The 16,720-nt window shown below is 46.8% G+C and overlaps 1 protein-coding gene across 1 annotated transcript in view; it reads right to left on the bottom strand.

The window, feature by feature from the left end:
- Positions 1–11,575, bottom strand: part of LOC144098530 (MFS-type transporter SLC18B1-like) — a 33,945-nt gene extending 22,370 nt beyond the window's left edge. Inside the window, exon 1 of the mRNA XM_077631248.1 lies at positions 11,205–11,575. Within this exon, the coding sequence (XP_077487374.1) occupies positions 11,205–11,492 (288 nt within the window). The 5' untranslated portion in view covers positions 11,493–11,575. The remainder of the gene's footprint in view (positions 1–11,204) is intronic.
- Positions 11,576–16,720: the final 5,145 nt, after the last annotated feature.

The raw sequence follows: 16,720 nt of genomic DNA, 5'->3' as shown, positions 1-16,720 counted from the left end.
AAGATCGAACAAGTTTCGAAAGTAAGCGCGTTGGTAGGGTACGACATGCTTTATGGTACCGCCGTAAGCGACTCACTCACTCCCTCCCTCCCTCCCTCCCTCCCTCCCTCACTCACTCACTCACTCGCCCAGCCACCTACTAACTCATTCATTCATTCATTCATTCATTCATTCATTCATTCATTCATTCATTCATTCATTCAAGTTACTCACTGGCTCATTTCACATGGCAGCATTATGTGAGTCAGCATATGCATGAAGTTAGAAAACATTACAGCAAAAACAATGATTGAAGAGAAACGTTATGCAATAGTTAATAAGAAATACCGGGGCAGACAGCATTAAAATCTAGAAAGCGTTATGCCCATGCAGACACGGACACTGTTTCCGCTTTCCCAATCACAATCATTATGTGGTCAATGAGCACACGACATGCATATAATGCCTCGCTTTAACCAAGCCGTACGAACGTGTCTGCGTGGCGTAGTGGCAGTGTGTCCGACTCGCGACCTGTGGGCCCGAGGGTCAGGGATTTCCGATGAGCCGCTAGAGCGGCTGGCGCCACCTATGGGAGCCTCTTGTAATCGACTAGTCCTAAGTTTCGGGCCACGCCGCGAGCAAAGCCGACACCGGCTTTTCTGCGCAAAGGGGTCTTTACGCTTTAGGGTAAAATGGCTGCGTAGGTGGGGCAGCTGCAGCACGTTTACTCGCTTCATAATCTGTTTAAATTAAATTGGTTTTTAAGGAACGCAAATGGCGCAGTATCTGTCTCCCATATCGGCGGACACCTGAACCGCGCCGTAAGGGAAGGGATAAAGGAGGGAATTAAAGAAGAAAGGAAGAAAAGGGTGGCGTAGTCGAGGGCTGCACTGACATCGCACAGCACACGGGCGCCTTAGAATTTCGCCTCCATCGAAACGTGGCCGCGTGGTCGGGTTCGAACCTGGGTACTCCGGATCAGTAGCCGAGCGCCCTAACCACTGAGCCACCGCGGCGGGTAAACTTCCTTTCTCATTTTGTGCACAACGTGACTGCAGAGTTCGCGTTGTACAGGATTGTTTTTAGAACAGCCACAAATCATGTTTATAACATTCTAAACTGTTCGCCAACTGGAACAGTTCGAACGTCTTCGAGAATTTTTCATGACGGCCTTCGAATAAGAAGTAAGAGTGGAATTCTTGCAGCGTGCAAGCACGGTCAGTCGATTTTTCTCACCGCTCACCGAGTGTTAGCTCTGCGCGCCGCCGACAGATGGCGTTTGTCTATGTGGCGCCGAGGCACACTAAGCGAAAATATGGTAACGCGTGCGGCCACGTACAGTGTACGACACAAACAAAGCACAAACATGTCACTTTTCCTTGAAAAAAAGAAAGAAAGAACAGAAGGATAAATAAAAAATTACTTTTCTACATATGGCATTGTAACTCGAATTTTTCTGCCCAGCAGCTCGAAAGAGAAGTAGGGATCTATGTATATAAGTAAAACTGGTGTGTACATTAAACCGCGTACATTAAACCAGTGAGCCGCTGCTCCAGGACCTTTCCGCCCAATCTGTGCTACAGAGTGTAACCTAAATTGCATACTTGCAGCCTTCTTTACATCTCACGGGCTTGTGGCGCCATCTGGTGTGGCGCCATCTGGCGCCCTCTAGGCGGACTTCTAAGGTAGCGACGCCGTCGCTCGATTCCGACCATGCACTACGCGCATGTGCTGCCGCTTAGTACAATAATTGCCTTTGTGACGCCGTGCGTATCTTACTTCACGATTTGTTATTGTAGGTTACAATTTGAAACCTCACGTAGTTCGCATAGCTCAAATTGACGCTATTGCTAACTGACACAATAACTGACAGAAAACGAGAACAGAACGAGAACCTCAATCATGCAGCACCTTGTGCGTTTAATGCAGGTTCTAGAGGACGGGCACGGCGGGCGGGTGAACGGAAACCTCCAATTTGCAAATAGCGCATGGCCAGTTGTCCCTTCTTCTGTTCTCTGTCCTTTGCTGCTGTTAAGCTTCTAAAAAATGCAAAGATCTTCGCTGCATTGAAACATTAAGTACACATAACTGGAATTAAATTTTCGTTATTGTTCTTATTACTGCTACGATTTTTCTAAGGGTTTTATTGAATTATGTGATGCTTCCTTCCCAACTCGTGCGTATATACGGTGGCGACAGCCATTGCTCAGCTTGTGAAACCATCTTGTTTCTCTTGGACTGTTTATGTCTTAGGTATGGCACTTCAGCCTGAAATGAGGCTTCTATGACTGAAAGACGTACCGGACTACCTCGTGGTCGGGCAGCAGAATAGCGGCCTTTCCAATTATTATTGTGACGGAGCAAAATTTACCCTGTGTAGAAAAATGGCGGAGTCATGATCACCCTTAGAAGTTGTGGCCGTGTGCTTTTTAAAGAATGGAGCCACGCGGCCATTTACGCGGCGTCGTTTGTGATGTACTATGAGAGCAGCAGCTGCGATCCCTCCACAGGATGTGGTCTGGAGAACTGCGGTTGACGATACGACGTTGCTAACTGCTGCTGCCGTGGCGCCGCACTATTCATGGCGTGAAGCAATCGCAAAATGAGCGCGATGGGCTATTAGTGAACACCTGGAAATTTTTAGCGCGCACCGCGTCAGAGGGTTGTCGTGTTACGATGTCGCCATAACTCTGGGCCTATGCGGATACCTAACGTAATCGCGTAATCTATGTGTTGCTGGGTGGTGGGAAAGCTGCGAAGCTCTGCGAAGCGACGAGCGACGTATTACGGAATGCGGCATTCCTGCGGAAATTTCCTACTCCCTTAAGTCACACTCTTCCCATTCTCCTGCATCGCAAGTCTACGACGAATCGTTAAACTGGCGCTGTATAGGCGCGCCGTACCCAGGTGCCACATTAGTTCACTGGCACAATCGACTTTGCGTTCTCTTTTCGTGACGGGAGGCTGCAACCCTTACAAAAATTTATTTAGACAGTCTACAGACTGTCCATAGACTTCTGTCTATAGAGTATATAGACTTTCTATAGGCACATCCTACAGTCTACTTTATAGGCAATACAAATCCTATAGACAGTCTATAGACAATTTATAGATTTATGGTCATACAATTTTATCAGACTTTTTTCTGTCAAAAGAAACAAAAGAGAATATCTATATGAAGGCACTAAAGTCTATAAGAAGTCTATAGACAGTGTATACATTGGTTTTGTAATGGAACCCTAGTAAGTGCTCTGGCGATGCCACCCATTTCGCTTTGCTGTCAGAGCTAGTGCTTACCTGGCAACGCATGCAACCTATGATGCTTTTTCGATGAACACCCAGTGAACATGGAGTTTAATATCGAGAAAACATTAGGGAGGTGGGGATTGACGGTGTTGCGCAGGTGCCGTCGCTACGTTTGCGCCACAACGGTTGTGCGGCAGAGCTTGTTGGTCGGCGCGGCTTCGGGATGCCGACAAAACAGGCCGGCATAATAATCGGGACGACCAGGAGGGCGAAAACGAGTTTAGGTAAACTATTTATACAGGCATATGTCACAAAACTTTAACAAGCTGGCGGTCGCTGCTCGAGTCAGGGGTTCGTTTGAAGGAAATCGATATCGATTTCAATCTCGCTGCTTCTTTCCATAGTTTCCGCGCACGCTACTTTTATGGCTGCGAGCGCCAGTTGCACAACGGTGATCGTAGCAAACACAGGTTCGAAACAGTGCGAGCGGCCAAAGCGCCCCCCGCCGTATCCCGGGCGCCGGGTGTGAAGATCCGTGGCGCCGCTCGCTTGCGTCAACTAAAAATCGCTAGAAATTTGTCTTGAGTACCACATCCCTCTTTTCGATGTCATCGGCATTGTAATGAAAATGGCGGCCGCATTTTAACGTTTCCGGGAGAGCAACCACCGTTGTGGTGGCCTATGTATCTTACTTCGCAACGTCGTTATCATTAATGCTTACTTAATCATCTGCGTACTTGGTAGAGCTAACGTTGACGATATCGTGACCTAGCAATGAGAAAAATAGGCATAAAAGAATTTGAAACTCCTTTAAAGGGGTACAGACACAATATTCTTGAATGTCCGTTTTTTTTTTACCTTCAGAGAGGCCTACGTGCCTTGTAATCATGAAAATGAGCTGAAAACACCAGTGCCGTGTGTGCTCGGCACAAACGATTTTGTGCCGGAAGCTGCGGTCTCGGTCGGGGCCTGCAGCGCTGAAGTGCACCTTGACGCCACGGTCGACCGGCCAACTTGGACTACCGCATTCCTAATACCGCGAGCACTGGTTGTCCCTGTCAATAACGACTGGGCTCGGTGACGTCACAGTAATAGGGCAAATGCACCTGGATGTCACTGGATGCGGGTAGAAAGGCAGGGTGGCTCCTCGGACGACATTAAAAAGCGTGTTAAATTACGTTCCACTCAACGCCTGTGACCAACTTGCTAGAAGGCATCTAGATCTTCACGCGCATGAAACAAGTCACATCGTTTGTTTGATTTGGAAATTTTGTGTCTGTACCGCCTTCAGTAGAAGCTTGGCCATCTTTGAAGAGCCTAGAGAGAGGGGAACTGCAGCGCTCTTGGCAAATTCCCTGCAAAATTTCGTGCTCGCTTTATTGTCAACTCTGCGCTGCGGCAGCCATATACCTTCGACGCCTGACGGTGCGCAGAAAAGGATGCGGCACTCTGAAAATCTCTTCCAGTGACTTAAGCATCACCGCAGCCCGCCGTGACACGTCGACACATATGGGCGCATTTTAAAGCTCTCGTGCTGCTGCCAGTGAAACAGGTTGCGCTGCACTTGCTAGCACTCTGCCTCTTTCCAGCAGGCGGCCAGCTGTGGGGTTTTCGTTGCGTTGGTGGCCTAATAACGTCTTTCCCAACAACAGGCACGTGATCAGTTTCGGAGAAGCCGGCCGTCGAGCGTATGAGCGCTGTGGAAGGCTACTTGTGAAGAACTACGACAGTTGTGAAGAGTGATCTCATTCCATATGGTTGGAAGCGCAGGTTCCTAACGGCAGAGTTTCTCGTAAAAACTATAGGAGGGGGGCATAGACTCGATAGAAACACATAAACGCAGGGCATGCGACTACAACCGCCCCAATAAAACTTGTCGATATAAAGCCGTTTTATTAACGTTGTATCGACATGGTATCATCGACCTAATATATCCTCACGGATACACGTGAAGCTTTTAAGGTCAACCACGCAAGAGATAAAATAAATTTTTGGGCAGAGAAAAATGGACGGCTTGCGGTAGGAATCGCCGCCATAATTTGATGTGGATGGGCTCTGATAATTTAACTTCGTGTTTACAGCGGAGAGACTTTGGAGTCTCTTATAGAAGCGTTTCATCCACTGGGAAGGCTAGCGTCAATCCAGGTGCCAGTGGGGCCCCGGCAACACTTGGATGCGCAAACGATGCCTCCGCATTAAACAAGGCACAGTGCCTTCCACGTGCGTGGTCGATGGTTTAACATGCGATCATAGTTGCTGCTGAGTGCTCCTAGCGTGCAACGTCTCCCGTTCACAAGGTCGACACTCTACCATCGAATGACTGTTGTGATCCAGGAGAGAGTCATTTTGCATTTACCGCACTGCCGAGTGTATTGAAGTCTGTCCACGGCGCTAAGAATTTTCGGCCAAGCGATACAGTGTAGTGTTGCGCGACACACACCCTATTGGTGTCTGCGTCGTGAAATTTTTTTCGTTAAACCATTCGCTGATTGAAAGCGTCCGGATAAGCGTCGCCTCAATCGCAGACGCTAGAAAGGCTGAGAGATGTCATAACTGCTTCTAAATCATGCCTTTACGGCAGACATGACGCAAGCCAACACTCATCGAAACCAAGGAGCGTAGGGGACAGTGTGGAAGTGTGCGAAATAAAGAAAAACTGCTTCATGCTGTCTGAATGTTCTCACGACCGCGTTCAGAATATTGTTCCTTTTAAGGCGTGATTTTCAAAATCGCTAAGCCTTCAAGGTAATCGGTTGCCGTTCGTTGCCACTTAGACCACCATTCATCCTTTAAAAATATGTGTGGTATACGGCGAAGACAAGACGCGCAGAGAATTGTATAGGACACCGTTACTCCAAAATCTGAGCGCGAAGTCCACCCTACTCTCATGCAATGGTCTAATGCCACCGGTAGAGCACTCACTTCAGTGTCAACCGCGAGTATCCACCAAACATTTCCGTTTATTCCGTGAGTACCCCGTACAGCCAGGCCGGAGTGTTACGCGAACAATGCCCATAAGCAAAATAAAATATTTCACCTGTGTACTTTCGGCTACAGTTCACAACTAGCGTGATTCATGTTTCTGGGTGAAGAGTCTGCTGAAGAACATATTCGTAAACAGTTTGTGAAGGAATGTCTCGCAGCAGAGCAGATAAATACGGCATATGCAGGTTCGCTTTTCATTCCGGCCTCACTGCACCTCAGGATAACGTCCATATCTGTCCTTATCAATTATCACGCACTCTGTCTCTGCTGGAAACAGCCTAAGAAGTGGTCTTTCTAATATTGAACTACCTGTAAGGTCCTTCAGTTTTCTATTATGCTATAGGCTCTCATTCTTTTTCGGTCGTTTCATCCATCCCGTTCTGGAAACATGGTTTCACTAAAGAGAGCTAGCTTCGGCTGCAGATTCATCCAAGATCATCGCTAGCCTCGCAGTCGTCAAAAACGACACATGACCACCACCGCTAGAGCTTTATTTCTAGCCACAACTACCAACTACAGTCCAACCAGCCCTGTTCCGCACATTTCTGAATTTTATTTTACCAATCGGCTACAACATCTATGCATCTCCAGGCCCCTACTTTTCCTGAACATTTTTGGCACAAAGCACACGCTTTCCATTTTTGTCCGCTCCAAAATAATTTTGCTGACTGTCGTTCCTGTATCATGCTGTTCGAGCTTACAGAAGGGCAGAAAGTAAGCGCTTTAGAACACGACTCATGCGGCTAGTATGTTGCAGGTGTTTTTCCGCCAATTCTGAGTTTCAATGGCGTGGCACAAAATTGATGCTATTTGTTGCCATTTTCACCGAAGCAACAAAAGAAAAAAAAAGGAAAATACTTGGCCACCTTTGGAGGGCGCTAGTTCATTGAACGCAGGCAAACCAGATGTGAAGGTGCGCTACAAATGTTAACGAAGGGAGATACGGCGACTCAGTTAAAATAGTTCTGGGTAAACCAAATGGTCTAAACTTTTTTGCTGGTGTCCTTTATTTTTATGCTGAGATGGCTCGAATGGTTTACGCCTCTTTTTTGTACTTGCTATAACTGAGGAAACCTAAAACAAGAAGTCTCCTGACTCCGGTTAACGCCATATGTGATTGTCAACAGACCAGCTGCGGCCACTGCAGTACAAAGGCCTCTTTCATTCATATCTAATCAACTCTTTTCTAAACCAGCTTTAGCCTGCAAACGTGTTAATCTCCTACTGCATTTAGTTTGTCTTGGAATCCACGCCATTACCCTAAGTATGGTGCCCAGTATACTTGCTAGTTTGCCTTCTGCCGCTTGACGCGTGGTCAACTCGGTAATGCATGCAGCGGAGGCGCTGCTAGCAGTAGGAGCTGGTTGGACAGGTGGGCTGCCGCACGGCCGCTTGCGTGCGGCTGGGCTTGTTCGGTCGATTCCAGCTGTGCGCTTTCGTGTAGCCCCGTTTTTCTTCCTAGAACTGCTGCACACGTTTACGAACACCTGACGATGTGGCAGAGAGCAATACTTTCAGATGTGTCGACATCGCCAAAAATAACCAGCCTGCATTAATTCCTTCTTACTTGTATTATGGAGCCGTTATGGTTTTTTTAAGCATCAAAAGGTCTTAAAAGGTGAGGACCAGGGTTCTCCTCACTTGACACAGATTTCCGTCGTCAGGGTCACCTAAGTGCTTCTCTATACGACTGAGAAGCAAACCATGGAGTCTGGTTGCTTCTGGCAAAGATGGTACCTCCTAACATTCTAGCGGAGACAACTGCGCTTCAGCATTTCGTCTCTCGTGCACAGCACGCGGATGTGAAGGACATACTCCGTTCATATTTTGTCATCGTTGTGTCTGCTCATTGCGCATGTAATGAGTTTATATGGTTGTAATGAGTTTATATGGTTGGCCTGTGCTCTTCTGTATTAATGTACTTCGTCACACCTCCTTCTGCATTCTCCCAGGCACGAAAGAAAAGAAAAAGACGCCAGGAGAAGTCGATTCGAACCGTGCACCGGAGTTGTAACCAGGATATGCGCGAGGACATGCGTACGGCTGCGGTGAACGGTTCGAATCCGCCTCTCCCGCTGTGTATATGTGCACATTTTTTTTCGTCTGAGAGGAGACAGCTACTAACACGTTTGAGTGCCTGTCAGGAAACACTTCTTGCTGTAACGTGTTGGAAACGATCAGCGTAGCTGCGGCGGTATTATAATTGCGTACAGCGAGATGGGCAGCAGGAGGGGAGGGAGTAAATATAGGAAAGGAATAACACAAAAAGAAGGAATGTTCAAACCTTGCACTGGCTCAAAACATATACTGCCCACGTTCACGGTCAGCCCTGAAGAAAGGTTCGTTCGCGAGTAGATCGAACAAAGCCGACTGCAGCGTGTCATCTGCTCGCAAGGGGTGCCCTAGGGGTACGTATACTCATTAACTGATGAGGTTTATGCGGCTAATAGGGAAATGCTTTAAAAAATAACAAAACAGGCAAACCACGCGGCTTGAAGGAAACACAAAGAGAAACTACCTGCACGACGAACAAAGGTATGTTGTGCGTATTGGGAAGGAACGAGTGAAGAATCCAGTCACCTGGGGTTGGAAGTAAATATGCAGGAGAGAAAGGGGAACCGAAAAACTCTAGGAAAATTGTACCCAGCATCTTGTGCGAGTGGGACGGTGTTGAAAAAATAATAACAAGGTCCGGCCTTGTCTCGAGCCAGCCCCAACGCGCATGCGCTCGAGCGTGCTGGCTGCAATGGTATGAGAACTTTCAACGGTCTATGAATGTAATGTAGAGAATAACCAATTGCGTATATATGGGCATTAACCCATTAACGCCATCGCGTCATCCTATTAAGGCGGAGCTTAACTGTCTCCTCCAGTTTTAGTACGATAGCTCTATTCTAGACGTAACAATCCCGGGCAAGAATCTTGTCATCTTGTCTTGTTTCCTTGTCTTATGCTCCGAACTAACCAGAGCTTACCCGAGTTACTCGGGCGCAAGCTTGGGTAAGTTCGGAGGAGAGTCGCGCCTTCGAATGATTAATCGCCAGAGGTTGCTAAGGAAGAGCAACATGTGTTGCCCAATCCCTATCGGTGGTTGCGATAGAAACAGACACCTGACAGTGGAGTGGCGGAACGCATAACAGCTGCGCCATTGCGCTGGCAGTGGTATGAGGCATCTATGAATGTTAAGCAGAAAATGCCCAGTTCTGCATATACTCACACTATACCAATAAAGCTATCGCGCGCCATACCCTTAAGGCCGATCGTAGGTGTCCCCTCCAGTTGAAGAATGAACACATGCTATCACGCGTCTACTTGCTTTAACTACGTTAAACTTCTACCAATTTTTTTATGCTAATACGTGCCTAACAGTGTTTTACTTCAATGAAGGAGCAGGAAGATTCATTTGTCTTGCAAACCTCTATGATTTTCCATGCTCCTTACCGTTGCCTAAAGCTTCTATTGAAAAACACGTTTCCAAATACATGGAGGGAAGGTAAGAACTGCCGACGAACTTGCGTAACTACGTCTTATGTGTGCATAAATGGCGCAATAAACAAATTGTTGCACCCCACTGATGGTATTTAGCCCTGCTGATACAGCGCTATAAAGGACTTTAGTGATAGCGGCATTTACAATCTTGGCGGCAACTGGACAGGCTTAGCGTCAGCTAACGGTGTCGACGACCCGCTGAATAGGAGTCCGAAACCTTGCAGGCCTATTTTCACAACAATGACGCAGCGCCCGGTGTGCTCTGTTTTTATGGTCCGCGACGCGACTTCGTACCATGTTTTATCCAAGCAAGGTGCCATATATATGAGAATGCTTTGCTAAATGTGGCCAAAAATTCGACTTACTCGCTTTCTGATTCAAAATATTCATGTTACTTGAGAGCCAAGTTACTTGGCTGCATGCAGGCCGTAACATTCATCATCATTTATTAACCCTTAAGGGTCCCGTAGGGACATTACATAAGAGGGGGGGGGGGGGATACATAGTGTCCGACGGTCATACATATGAAAAGGCAAACAAAATTGAGAAAACTAGGCAAAGTAAAAGAGACAAATTAATATAGTCAATCAAAGAAAATGTGAAGAAGCACACAGAAATACACACTACATTAATAGAACGTGTTCAACAAAGTGTTTGGTCGATTTACAGTGCATCGTAGCTCACACCGGGTATAGGAAAGTTTTATTATTCTTAGAAATGTTCGATGAGTAGCTGCCTAAAGTTGGAAGGATTAGTCTCAACAACAATTTTTTCGGGTAGGTTATTCCAGAATTCAATCGCACAAGGAAGAAACGGTTTGTTGAATGCATTGGTGGAGCTGTGCAAGCGTTGTATACTACAGGAATTAAATAAGCGGCGAGATGATCGTACCGGAGTGCGCAGGAGGTTTTCCCGAAGTGCTGGAAAGTTAAAGTACAGTTTGTGGAAGAGGCAGAGAATTTAAAGTTTTCGGCCATTTTTCGCCATTGTAACATTAACAGCGGTGTCTTCCTAAATAACATAACACCCTTCTAAGATTCGTACTACAGGCAACGTTTGCAAACACTTAAGAGCCGCTGGCGCACGCAGGCTAGTCTAACGGATCTAAAACAAAGAATAAACATGTACTCTTCTTGTGGAACCTGGACGAAGAAATCGAGGCGAGGTTTACAAATGTGACCACACTTTTTGTCCTCAGCGTGAGTCATTAACGATAACAGTAGAGCTTATGCAGAGTTTTAACCCCCTAGTAGACTTGTAGGAACCAGGACTGTCATAAACAGACCGCCGTTTCTGGTTCATGACGAGTCATGCTCGTCGTGTGTTTTCTGGCAATCTCTGCATACCATCTCGCCCAGTACTCTACTTTGGCCGTTTCCAAGCATTTCTCCCCAGATAAGCCGACCACCAGCCCAGGAGAACGCTTGTACCCATGTATCACCGGTGGCTACCAGGCAACACTGGGGATCGAACAAAAGCGGAAATCACAAGCGTCCTCGACTTACCATGGCAGGGTAAAAAGATTGAAGGAGGGAGAATCCCGCGGCTATCCAGAATTCGCTGTGGATGAGTGGCACAATCCAGAGGAACTTCCGAACCCTCACTTCCCACTTGGTTTCGGATACCTCCGGAGTCTTCGGCGGCAGACCATTTGCGTTCTGCTCAGCTGGCATGCTCCCAAGGTGGCCCTGTCCATCACCGCAGCCGTTGACGCAGTCCAGTTGTTTCTTCAACGCCCCGTAGTCGCTGCTTTCCACGTCGACTCTCCCCTCAAGGAGTGCCGGAGACTTCATGCTTCTCCGAGAGCCTCCGCTGGCCGCAGTCGACTACGATGGCAACAGTGTCAGGCGCAGTTCCTGCGTACGAATCCGTGTCACACTTGTGAGTGCCGCTGTGTCGGCGCGCGCCTGTTATAGAACGCATGTGGCCGATGCTCTAACGTCACGTCAAGGCCGCTATTTTGTTCTTTTCATCTTGCTTTCTGTCCCTTTTCAATGTTTTATTCGCGCGAACTATAGAGAATTTGCTTGCTCGTTAAATGATTCGTAATACCGGCGAACACATTTTTTATGGGAGGCTGCGTTCGGAGTTCATGTTGGACACTGGCAAGGTGCCCTGCATGTTTCTGACCTTGCAGGAGACATATGCTTCAATTTCGGGCACTGCGTATGGGGTTTTTGTACTGTTTCGTTTAGAAGGCTCAAGGATGGGGACTTCATTTTCTGTGGTTTTTTTTAACTACCGAATATTGTACAGTTTTTAACCTTAGAATAAGTTGCATATTATTTTCTGAGGTTCCATCTTCGCTCCTTTCCTGTGGGCGTACTGGTCCTACGCGCAGCATCATGCTCTGTGATGTCGGAAAGCCTGAAAATTTACATCGCCTACAATGGAGGCTGTTAAGCGAGCCGATAGGCCTGATCAGTAGTCTATAACGGCCGTCGCTTGGTGCAGAGTGGACCATTTTAGGAAACTAAGTGTCTGTACGCAGCAGAAGAAAATGCACGTCAATCAAAAACCGTAGTACGTATGGAGAAATTTTGCTCAAAGTAGCTCGACGCATAACCGTAATAAATTAAGAAAAAAGATTCCTGTTTGGCCGCCTATTTGTTAGGGAATGCAGAGTGCACCCAAAATAAAATGAGGGCAATTTTGTTTTTCGCGCGAAACGTGGGCGCTAGGCGTATATGTATACACGTTCGCGGCTAATTTTACGTATGCGCACAATATCCCTGTCCTTATCTACAGCAGGTTGTGCGTCACATTCATCACAATTCAGGACACACCTGCCAGTTCCGGTGCGCTCGGCAAGATTGAAGACCGGCCTATAAAGGAAAACAAATTCGGGGCAACAGCAACCTTGACTGGGATGCGCTAGCGATGTTTGCCTTTCATTCCACCTTTTCGGTACAGAACTGGAACATGAAGGCCTGTTGTGTTAGTGTGCAGAAATTTGACGCGTTTGAGGACAGTTTAACAGAAGCTTAGTGTAATGCTGAAAGCTTGCTTGTTCGAGAATTTCAATGTTTGTTGCATATAAGGTGGAACAACGAAAACATTTGAGCATCGCGCTCGTGATGCCGTTGTGCGTCGACCAGTTTACTTGGCGCTAGTTTCTCATTTGCACTTGGAGCGACAGTAGGAGAAGGGTCGTCATCAACATCAATCTAATAAGGTACAGTCGCCCACAGAACTGTCGGGAACACTCGAACGGCGCACCAGGGAGTAAATTTGTGTCATTTACCAGGGATCTCGTGCACGAAACCTGTCCATATGGTGCATCTACATTTCACGAACCGTGTTTAACTCATCATGCCTTCAAAATCTGCATCAGGCCCGCCAGTCAGCGGCGATTGTTATAAATGCAGAGCAGAGCGCACCGTTTGAGGTCTCTTGACTGGGGTGTGGATGACTGTATACTGCTGGGAAAAGTCATTTCTCAGTGGTACCGTGGTCTTGAGCCAAGCACGTTCATCCCTCGGTCCACCATCCTAGTCTCCCACCCCCAATATTCAGTTCCCCTATCGAATCAAATTTCACAACATGGTCACTCCACCTGAACCTGTGCTGCTGACATGGTGCTTGGATAGGAAAGAGAGAACGTTATTAAAAGTCCAGACTCCGGATCGGTGGCGAAGGAAGAACGCCGTTCAAAGTGGCATGGTGGTCGGCCAAAATATGATGCGAACCACCAGGAGCGGCTATAGCATGTTGGACTGCTGAGATTTCTCCGGAATGAAGGATGCAGTAAAGGGGGATGCGGAGGGGGAAACAGTGCAGTGGCTGAGTAGCGCGTGCACAGACGGAACTGATCTGTAGGGGCATTGACAGATAAAACGACGCGCGCCTAACAGCGGGTTTTGCATGGGCGTTCTAGTAGGTGATGTTTGAATAGGCTACAGCGAAGGAAATTATTTTGGGTTTGTCGAATATGGGGAGATGCGGGGAAGCGTAAAAATTTGCAGTGGCTTAACTTCGCTAACCCTGGAATTCAGCGAAAATCAAGGACGCTTGGTAAGCTTGACAGGGTTTACGCAAAAGCGTATTGGCGCGAAAAGACGGAGACAATACACACAAGACAGGACTGGACTGTCGCCAAATTTCAACTAAGTTTATTCACGGAAAAATCCACTTAATCACACGAGCAGGTAAAAAGATACAAGCCAAAAGGATACAAAGGGTGACTTAAAAGGTTTTCGCGCCAGTACGCTTTTCCGTAAACCATGTAGTGCAGCAACCAACTAACTCAAATGAAAGTCTTGTTTTCTAAGCGCCTGAGGCTCGTCCATGGCAGCTACACTACACGCTCGCGGCGGCCGCTTTATACATACCCACAAGACCACGTGGCTATGACGTGATATCACATGGTCTTACGACACCCCCATTGGACGTGGCTTCACATCATCCCATCGGATGTTCCTAAGGCCATAGATCAACCTAAAGGTCACCCAATGTCAAAGGTCAGAGGTCAGGGGTTCGACACCATAAGTGTACCACATATAGTCATACACGGCTAACAAGGTTGGGCTGAAGGTCATTCAAGGTCACTCTCCGGCCTACGCGACGACTGCTTTACCTAGCGTAGTGAAGCTCTTCTCTTCAAAAGAAGAAGCGGAGCCTGTTATCACCGAGCCCGTGTATTCCCTGTTCGCGGTTTGAACCTCATTCGTTCTTGAGGTTGTGAACTTACAGTCGACGGAGGGCTTGGCTCTGGGAAGGCGTCGCGAGCTCGATCGTTCTCCTCTATGGCCCGGGGACCAAATGAATAAAAGGCCGTGCACTGCAACTACGCTCCGGTTTACAAAAACCGGGCTCTACTATGACATGAACATCCGAAGTCTTATTTGGCAACTTTATTTTTATTCGAATAATTTTTTACCCTTTTAGTAAGTGGTCAGCCTTGACTTTCACAGCGGAGTGGGCGACTGACAGTTCTTGCTATCCTTTAGCCCTGACGACGCGAGGGGTAGCTACGAATAGCGCGAGGGGCAAAAGGCTAAAATCTGGAATAGAACCACGGTAAGATACGGCGCTTATTGTTGGCTTACAAGGAGATTAAAAACACAGTTGCTCATACGTAAGAATGGTTTGCGTCTGGCGAATGTCCATATGCTTCGAGTAATGTCGTGCCGTACGTGACAAGTACTGGCTTATTTCTGGAGCTTGGTTGAGTAAACATTGCATCATATTAAAATTCGATTGGAGGTCTGTCCTCCCGTCTACAGTCCCGTATCTACCCTGGCGATCCACCCTTGGACATGAATACCTGAATTTCCCAACAATTGCTGTTGAGATACAGGGCCAGTGATAAGAAATTAGAGTAACACAGTACTCCCAGGTGCGCCTAAAAGTTCAACCATTAAAAGAAATACGTTTGCATCATAGTCGGAATGGCCGGCTATTGTGACAGAATGCTTTCGCAAACGCCTTACGTGTGTTCAGCCTATGTGAAGCACTCGGGACTGGCAGACATTCGTCATCCAGCAAGAGAATAGACTGCTGCTTCACAGTTAACAATTTTTTTATTAGTATTGCACTACCGATACTGGATTTATTAAAGCAACATGGCGTCATTGTACCTACAGCTGGACTAAGCCAGTCAACGTACCCTCTATTCAGATTGTTAATGCGCTAAACTTATCGCAGCTAATTAACCGGCGCTGCTAGTCCGGCTAGTGATAATGTTCAGCTATTCAATTAGCAAATTGTCGGCTAACTCTGCTGAAACATTCCGTATGACGATATCCCATACTTACGCGTGCTTTCTGTGCGGTTCAAGTAGAATTTTCCATAGACTGCATATTTTTCTCGCGTGATTCATTCGGAATTTATGCAGAGTATGTAGACCCCACATACGGAAAGGTAGAACACGAACTTCATCCGACGTCATGCACACTACGTGAAGATAAGGCTGCAACCGTACTGAAACACATAGAAGAGTTGCGGAGAACTGATAGAAAGCTTACGCATTTTCGTATATTTTTCGTATCGTTCGGGTTTTCTAGTGCGCAATTGTAGTGAACGTTTCAGAAAGCAAAATCGGCCATGTGCACACATTGACTGGTGCCAGAAGTGGTTCGTATAACGCCGCAGAATTCTTGCGAGGCTTTCTAGTTTAGATATCTGTATTAACAGTTCGGCCGACGCTGAACCACATACTATTCGGCCTTTTGCAGAAGGTTAGTTCCCAGCCATGATTATTTCAAATGGCCAGTTTTATTATTACCTTGATGCTGTTCCAGAGCCGATACTATTGCTTTCACCATTTACCTTCGCCGTTAGACGGAGCTTACATTCACACCGCACATGTATTTCAGCCCCTCTGGAAGATAGCTTGCGAAATAACTGAAACCTCAGTGCTAATAAAGCCTAGCAGCAGTCCCTTTTATCTAATTTATGATAGCTGTATACCCACATGCGTCCATTTTGTACAGGTGTTCTTGCAAAAACACGGTTATCTCGTCACGCTGGTCTGAATTTATAATCTCATAGCAGGAGAATGCCAACCATCGCTGCGAAAATCTCCTCTCACAGCTTTCACTGACACATCGTCTAGTTTCCGTGCAGTTGCGAGAATTGTGTTGTAATTCGATACTGATAAAATCTACCGTAATTCCAATGACGGTGCGAAGGTTTTTTTTATTAACACTGTGCGTTTTGCTGCCCTTTAAAATATTTAGCGCAAATCATCCACAAGAGGTTCCCTTAACGGGAATTGTACTCGTAACAGTTTTATAACCTCGGGATACCATCCTGCGTCAATATTAAAATGAGCTGAAATATAGTGAAAAAGAAAACATCTATTCATGCATCATTTGAGTTGCATGCAATTGACGGGACATTTTTTAATGGCCTGTATGTTAATTAACTTCCTTACCATCTGTGCGTCGGCTCGTGTGTATATGCGAGAACCGGCATCAAACTAATCTGCTTCCCCGATACCCATCACAGTGGGTGTGCAATATATTTTACTCATCCTTGGCTTACAAAAGTGCTGTTATTACTTGCAAAACTTCGAGAA

Source organism: Amblyomma americanum, chromosome 7 (assembly GCF_052857255.1).
Source record: "Amblyomma americanum isolate KBUSLIRL-KWMA chromosome 7, ASM5285725v1, whole genome shotgun sequence".
In the NCBI taxonomy this organism is placed as follows: Eukaryota; Metazoa; Arthropoda; class Arachnida; order Ixodida; family Ixodidae; genus Amblyomma; species Amblyomma americanum.
The sequence above is the reverse complement of the archived record's forward strand: the minus strand, read 5'-3'. Positions and strand labels throughout refer to the sequence as shown.